At 50.5% G+C, this 7,384-nt stretch overlaps 1 protein-coding gene across 1 annotated transcript; it reads left to right on the top strand.

Annotated features, from left to right (window-relative positions):
• Nucleotides 1-373: 373 nt before the first annotated feature.
• Nucleotides 374-5,242, top strand: LOC134051532 (perilipin-3-like). Its single transcript, XM_062505328.1, is given in 9 exon segments — nt 374-422; nt 2,106-2,173; nt 2,882-3,077; nt 3,361-3,443; nt 3,690-3,945; nt 4,316-4,385; nt 4,387-4,501; nt 4,635-4,763; nt 4,856-5,242. Coding segments are annotated over 9 exon segments (1,353 nt in total).
• The last annotated feature ends 2,142 nt before the right edge of the window (nt 5,243-7,384 follow it).

The raw sequence follows: 7,384 nt of genomic DNA, 5'->3' as shown, positions 1-7,384 counted from the left end.
TACTGCTTCAGGCAGAGGGGACTGCCTGGACATCTCAGGTCACTTTTTGTCCCTGTGTGAGGTGACAACCACTACGAGCATGGTCACCCAAAGCCTTACAGGAGCAGTGGGTCTGAGCTGTGGCAGCTCTGTGCAGGAGGGTGACACATTCCAGGGCTGCTGCTGTCACAGCCCAAACCAGAAAGACAAACCTCGAGGCAAAGCACAGCCACTGCTCCTCCCTCCAGCCCTTCTGGGCTGATGGATCCTCCTGCAGGACTTCAGCACTGCTCCAGGGCTTGTCTGAAGCACAGGGGGTGCTTGGAGAGGTTTTTTTCCTCTCTTGCAGCACAGACCCCGGGGTACACACAGAGACAATTCACTGATTACTCGCATGGCCTCTGTTATTGATAACAGTGTGTCAGAGCCCCCTGATTTCCTGGGTGAGCCTCCAGCAGCGAGCTTGCAGCAGATCCATGGCCATTAAAACCATGGTTTGTTTGGCAGCCTCACAATCAGCCAGGCTCATCATGCAGAAAACTGCATGAGACTGTGATCTTTGCAGCCAGGGCCATTCCAAAGCGGTTTTTTTCCTTTTTCTAACACTGAGTTTACCATTAGATGTGCCTGAGAAAGCACAAGATAATGCCATCTATTTAGTGTAAAAACGATGAACTTTGGTACTTAGTTCATCTGCCATCAGAAAAAACATTTTAATAAATAAATAAATAAACTCAATTACTTGCAATGTTCAGAATCCAGGGAGATTCAGAATCCGAAAGGAGAACTGCAGATAACTGGTCAGAGAGCACTGAACATGCTTGGCAAAGGATTGTGGCACCTCAGACAAACTTAGAAATTAAGTTTTAGAAATTAATAACCCAAAATAGTATTGCTCATCCCTAATCTAGGAACATGATTAAATCATTAAATATCATTCATAAAGGAATAGGAAACTGTTTTCACACCGTGCCAAAGTCATTGCTGATGAAAGCTGCTTTACACAAGGCAAGGCATGTCTGCCTCACTCCAGAGTAATTAATGTAATTAGAGTAATTAACGGGCCCCATGTCAGCCCTGTTCCCCTCTAATTGGTCAGGACAAGGCCTGGTTCTTTCCTGCTGCTTCCCAGAGCTGTCAGTCCCTGAGGGTCCTGCCTTGCCCCATCCCAGCCACTATAAAAAGGCAGGAGGGGGTACTGGAGCATGGTGAGTGCCTGGTTCTGCTTTGCTGGAGGTTTGTTCAGCTCCACCAGGTAACAAAGGTACTGTTCTGGAATTTCCAGGAGGATTATTGGGGTGTGATAGCAGCAGGGCAAAGCCTTGAGCTCTGTTTTCTCCCAGTGCTGCTGTTATGGTTTCCTTTAGTCAAGAATTTCTCGGAGTCTTGGTGGGGAGGTGATGACTTTTTTTTTCAGGGCTACCTAAGAGTAGAGGCTAGACAAAATTAAGAGAATAAAAAGCAGTTCTATTTATTGAAGGGCATTCAAATACACTTTAGGCAGACAAAGCCCCTACAGGGGCTGCTCCCAGAAATGGACAATGGGTCACAGGTTTTCACACTTTTATAAGTTTGGTCCATTGGCATATTGGGGGTTAATCTTCCAATTACAGCTTCAGGTAATGAAGTCATTTACTCCAAGTTTGTTCCTTCCAACTCACTTTTGTTTCCATCTCTCAGGGCCTGAGGCAGTGAGGTGTCCTTGATTCCCAGCCTAGAGAGGAATTGTTGTGTCTGCCCAAAATGGGAAGGCAGCAGCTGACACTGGATATGGAGTTGAGAGTTCTACACTAAAGAATTGCAGGATTACAAATATATGGAAAACAGAAAAGCTAAAACCCGAAGGCATCAGAGGAAGGAAGCACCTTGTGCCTCTCCTAGATATATTAATAACTTTTGGTCTCTAGGGAAAGAGTGTTCTTCTTTCTCCTTTGATTATCACAAACCACTGGAATTTACACTTGAAACCAGGTAGATTTGCAAGGCACAGACCCCTCCTATGAAGCTTTTTTGGGGTTTCCCCTGAACAGGCAGTAGAGGAACTTCTCCCTTCTATGACCCTAGAGGGAAGCGTCCCCTTGCGAGGGGGATCTTTCCCTAAAGCCTTGGTGTTCCTTGCATTCCAGCTGCCATGGCCTCTGCTGTGCCTGACAAGGAGGAGGTTGTCCAGAGCTCCCCAGAGGAGGAGCAGGAGGTCAGTGGGATGTGAGGAGTGGCAGCTCCTGGGCACAGGGTGAGCAGGTGGCCCTGCTGTGGCTGAGGGGAGCTGAGCCCCCCAAAATGGGACTTCCCTCTGCTCAGGCTGTGCCTCGCAGCTTCTGGGTGACAACACAAAGGTGTGGACCTAAAGTGCCTTTACCCTCTTAGGCTCAGCAAAAATTACATGGTCTTGGCTAGGAAAGACTTTTCTCTAGATCCTGGCTCCTGGTAAGCAGTGCTCCCATGGCAAGACTCCAATGTTTCAGCCTCCCTGAGACCTGCTGCTCTTGCTCTGCTCCTGTGACCAGCAGCATCCTTGCAGGCAAGGGTGAAGTCTGTCAGCTTAAAACCAACTCGGTCCTGGCTGGTGGAGCTTTTCTTGGGATATTGGCTTGTCAAATAACCATTCCAGGTAAACTGAAGCTGGATATGTGGCAAAAGAATTGAGGTTGCCCCCAAACTTGGTTGCTCTTTGTGCTAGAGGAAAATTTTCCTGGGCCGGGCCATCATTAATGCCAAAGCTCCCCAGCTTGTGTCACACCTGAGTTATGGATTTAGTTACGTGTGTAAGCAAGGCAAGAGTTTCTCCCTCAGGTAGGCCAGGTGATTTGGTGCCAATTCCTCCCAAACAGGGAATTTCAGGGCAGAACTGCTCAGGGCCATGTTTGAAGCTGCATGGCTGCACTTTCCCTTGCTTTTCCAGGCTGCAGGGAAGGAGGTGGCCAGTCTGAGCCTGGTGAGCTCTGCCTGTGATGTGGTTTGTGCAGCTTATGCCTCCACCAAGGAGAGGCACCCCTGCCTGAGGTCCGTGTGTGATGCTGCAGAGAAGGGAGTGCAGAGTGTGACCGAGGCCACGGCCAGCTGTGTGCAGCCAGTGCTGGCCACCCTGGAGCCCCATGGTAAATCCCTGGGGAAGGGCAGGCCCTGCCTGGGAGGGACTCTGGCTCCTTCCACGCCTGGGAGGAGTCCTGGGGTGAGGAAATGCACCTCTCCATTGCCATAGTGAGAGGATGACTCCTGGCTTATAAATAAGGATAAAGCTGGACCTTAATCCCAGCAGTGTGATGGAGAGTCAGGGACTGACTCTAATGCTGACTTTCCTAAAATCGATTTTTTCCAAGGTGGAACTTGAGGTAAAATTTCAGAAAACCATATTTTGACACTTTTTTTGGCTCTCTTCAGTTGCTGCAGTGAGTGAGTATGCTTCCAAGGGTTTGGATAAAGTGGGGGAGAAGCTGCCAGCCCTTCCGAAGCCAGTGGGACAGGTAAGAATTAAAGGCTGTGCTGTCCCTGGCAGACAGAGGGGTTTGGTTTTTTGACTCTTTGGGATTCAGAAATCCTTGGTGAGATTTCTAAACTAAGGAGTGATGTAGGCTCACACCTGTGTGATGCCAGCTCCTACCAGAGTAAACACTTCACTGACACTGTGCTGTCTGTCCTCATGGTACAGCTCAGAATTTCAGTGTGAGACACAACTCACTCCATAGTCTGTCATTTCTCCTGTTCCCCAGATTCTCTTTGACACAAAGGAGCTGGTGTCATCCAGAGTGGCTGAGGTGAAGGAGGCTGTGAGCAGCAAGGTGCAGGAGGTGCAGGATATCACAAAGGAGACTCTGCAGAGCAGTGAGGGGGCTGCCAGACCTGCAGTGACCGGAGCTGCTGGGCTGGTTCTGGAGCCTGGGGTGGGACAGACTGGTGTCTGTGGAGCAGAGACTGTGCTGGGGAAAGCAGAAGGTGACTCTCTCCCTGTTGGAAATGAGAAGCTAGGTAAGGAAAGAGTGGCTATGGCTATGGAAATGGGGATTGGATTTATTGGACTGGGGATGGGCAGCCCCATTCCTCACCCCACTAATCTGGAATTGGGCTGATGGGAAGAAGAGAATCCCAGAATGGTTTGGGTTGCAAGGCACCTTAAAGCTCATTTTGAGCTTCTCACCATGGGCAGGGACACCTTCCACCATCCCAGGCTGCTCCAAGCCCCAGTGTCCACCCTGGCCTTGGACACTTCCAGGGATCCAGCCACAGCTGCTGTGGGCACCCTGTGCCAGGGCCACACTGAAGGGCACCTGGCTGCTAGTCTGGGGTCTCCTGAGCTCGTTGCTGTGACATTTGTGACTTGGGCACTGCCTGTCCCCAGCCCAACTGGCAGTGTGTGAGGAGGGCATAGATGTGATGCCCCTGGAGCACAGGAGGTACTTTGTGCACCTGAGCTCTCTCTGAGGAACTTTGTCTCTTTACCTGTCCGCACTCCACAGCCAGGATCAAGAAGATCTGGCAGGGCATGCAAGGGGCCCTGGCACAGCTCCACTGCATCCTCAAGCTGGTAGGTAGAGCCCAGCCCTGGAAGGAGGGGAGCAAAGCCCTGGTCTTGTCTCAGCTTCATTGCTGTGCTGAGGAGCTTTGCAATTCCTTGGCTGATCTGTCTATCCTGGCACTCTGATCTTCCCTTGCCACAGACTGAGGCATTTAAGCAAGGATTTAATCAAAAGCTTCAGGAGGGGCAGGAGAAACTACAGCAGATGTGGCTGGACTGGAGCAGGAAGCATCTCAAGGAGAGTGTGGATGAAAGCCCTGCACAGCCAGAGGTACCTTCCTGGGGGGGAGGCAGAGGGCTTTGGGCATCCCCTTGACTTTTAAGTCACTCATTGCTGATCATGTCCTTCCTGCCTCTTCCCAGGAGATGGAGTGTCCGACCCTGCCCATGGCACGCAGGATCACCCAGCAGCTGCACCTCAGCTGCTCTGGGGTCGTGGCTGCCATGCAGGGCCTGCCCTGCAGCCTGCAGGACAGGCTCAAACAGCCTCTCAGTGCCATCAGGGAGCTGCATGCTGCTTTCTCAGCAGCAAACTCCTTCCCGGATTTGTCCAGCAGTGTGTTGACCCAGAGCCAGAGGGAGCTGGCTGTGATCCGGGAGTACATGGAGGAGCTGCTGGATTACCTGAAGAACATCACTCCTGTGTCCTGGCTGGTGGGACCCTTCTCCCCCAGGGGGGATCAATCCTCCCAGGAGGAGGCAGAGGCAGCAGGAGCTGAGCACCTGGAAACCTCCAGCACCCCCAAGTAAAGGGTAAAACAACAATTGCTCTTGGCATTAAACCCTTAGTAAGTGTAAAGTGTAAAAGAATTGTCTTCCTAAAAGCTGCTTGTACTGGGGCATAATGGCTTCAAATAAAACTGCTGCATACAAAAACCCTGGCTCTGGTCTCTTGGACAGAGTCTTGGGAGTATTGCTCAGTGGGTGTGAACTGGGCTCTTCCTTGATGGGTGTCCACTGTGCACTCAGGGATGCAGGAAGAGCAGCCAGTGGCACAGGAAGCATCCCAGCTCCTAAGTCCTGGGAAGTTGTAATTACTTCTCTCTCCCAAGCCTGGAGGCAAATATATGCCCTGCTGGCAGTGTCCTGTGCCCTGGGGAGCTGTCAGAGCCCTGGCACCCCTTGGCATTGCTCCTCCAAGGCTGAATTCTCCTCCTGTCTTTGTGCTGCTGCTTAGAGCAGTTTTTGTTTGTTTGTTTGTTTTGTTTTGTTTTTTTTTTTTTTTTTGTGGGCTGGAAGGAGTGGGAGCACCTGCCCAGGGGAGCTGTGGCCTCACTGATGGGGAGGCACCAGGCTGTGGGTGACAGGCACTCACTGCCAGCGCTGCCCTCTCCTGACCAGGGCTTCTGGGCAGCTCAGAGCTCTTCCCGTGCCATACTCAGCTCCCTTTGGAAGAGGCTGGGGAGCTCAGTGCCATCAGCCTGGCCAGGAAATGCTGTGGGCTGGGCTGATGGACCAGGTGCCTGTGGGACTTTGAGTGGAAGAGTTCTGTTTGTGGCTCTTCATCCCTCTGTCTTCAGGACCAGAAGTGGAATCTCCTCTCATGTGAGTATTGCTTCCTCCAGACCTGCATTTTTTTTTTTAAAGATAATTGAAGTTGTTTCATGAGGATCATAAACAGGGATTGGAGCTTTTTTTGCGGATGGTGAATGTGGGCTTGAAGAGGTGGAACTTTCTCCTCTCTCACATAAAAGTGACCAGTTTTCCACCAGCACTCCTCATCCTCCCACCCCTGTGTGTTAAGGCTTTGTGCTGAGGCAGCAGTGTGTGGGCTCTGGGTTTGGGCAGCAATTATTCCTTCATGCAACACAATCCCCTCATGGAGGAAAGGTTTGGGTCCTGATTCCCTGAACTCAGCATGTACCAGACAAGGATGTTCCTCCTGTAGCAACCGGCTTGTGCTGAAGGCAAAATAATCAGGCAGTTTAAGTTGCCAGGCCAAGGTGTTGCTGAGATGAGAGAGAGAAGCTGCAGGGGTCATCCCTGCACTGTGTGCTCACAGAGGGACTTCTCCCTGGAAAAAAGCTCAGCAATTGTGTCCCCTGTGACTCCTGCTGAGCTTGGGGAGTGGGAATTTGGGATATTGGAATCAGACCTTCTGCTTGGTAGGAAATAAACTGTGTTCTCTTCTTAATAGCAAAGTTGTATCTTACCACCTAGGAACACCTGGAATTTAAACTTGCCTGATTATAAAAGTGGATTTTAAGGAATAGCTGGGTATTCCTGCACTTGGTATTGATTTGTCAGTGCAGCACATCTGAACTATGCTAATATAGTGCTTACCCAGCAAATCCTGCTGCTCCTGCCTGTGGATCAGTGGGATGTGTTCTTGCATGGCCATTAAATCCATTTACTGAGAACATTCCTGGCTGCCTGTGCCCTGAGCCCACAGCTGGGACCCTCTGGGAACTCCAGTGCTCTGTGTGGCTGGCATCTCCCTGTGCTGGAGCTGGTGATGAACAGCCCACCTGTAAAGCTAAAAAAGCCTACAGAGACTGGAGCAGAAGAGCTACCACAGGCTGAAATGACCTTGCTGTGGCAGCTCCTAAAGTTCTGCTTGAAGAGAGGAAGCATCTCCCTGTTTTACTGTTTAACATCCAAAGATTCAGGGAGCCATGGAGACTTTTTACACCAAACTAGAAGAGAAAACTCTGAGCTGCTGCACATGGGAATATTTTGATTTTTTTTTTTGTTTGTTTGTTTGATCTGCTCTCATCCATGCTGCAGGAACAGCAGGGGATAAAGGTGGGAAGAAGCTGGGAATGATGAATGGACTAGCTTCCTGCAGTGTTTAAGGTTGAAGCTCCTCTGAGCTCTGGGAAGGTATCCAGGCTGTTCTTCATTGTCTCCAAGCTTGTCTGATTATTCATGCTTATTTTGAGTAGTTTTGGA

This window comes from Cinclus cinclus, chromosome 18 (genome assembly GCF_963662255.1).
Source record: "Cinclus cinclus chromosome 18, bCinCin1.1, whole genome shotgun sequence".
NCBI classification, from domain to species: Eukaryota; Metazoa; Chordata; class Aves; order Passeriformes; family Cinclidae; genus Cinclus; species Cinclus cinclus.
This window is presented reverse-complemented; position numbering and strand designations above follow the sequence as displayed.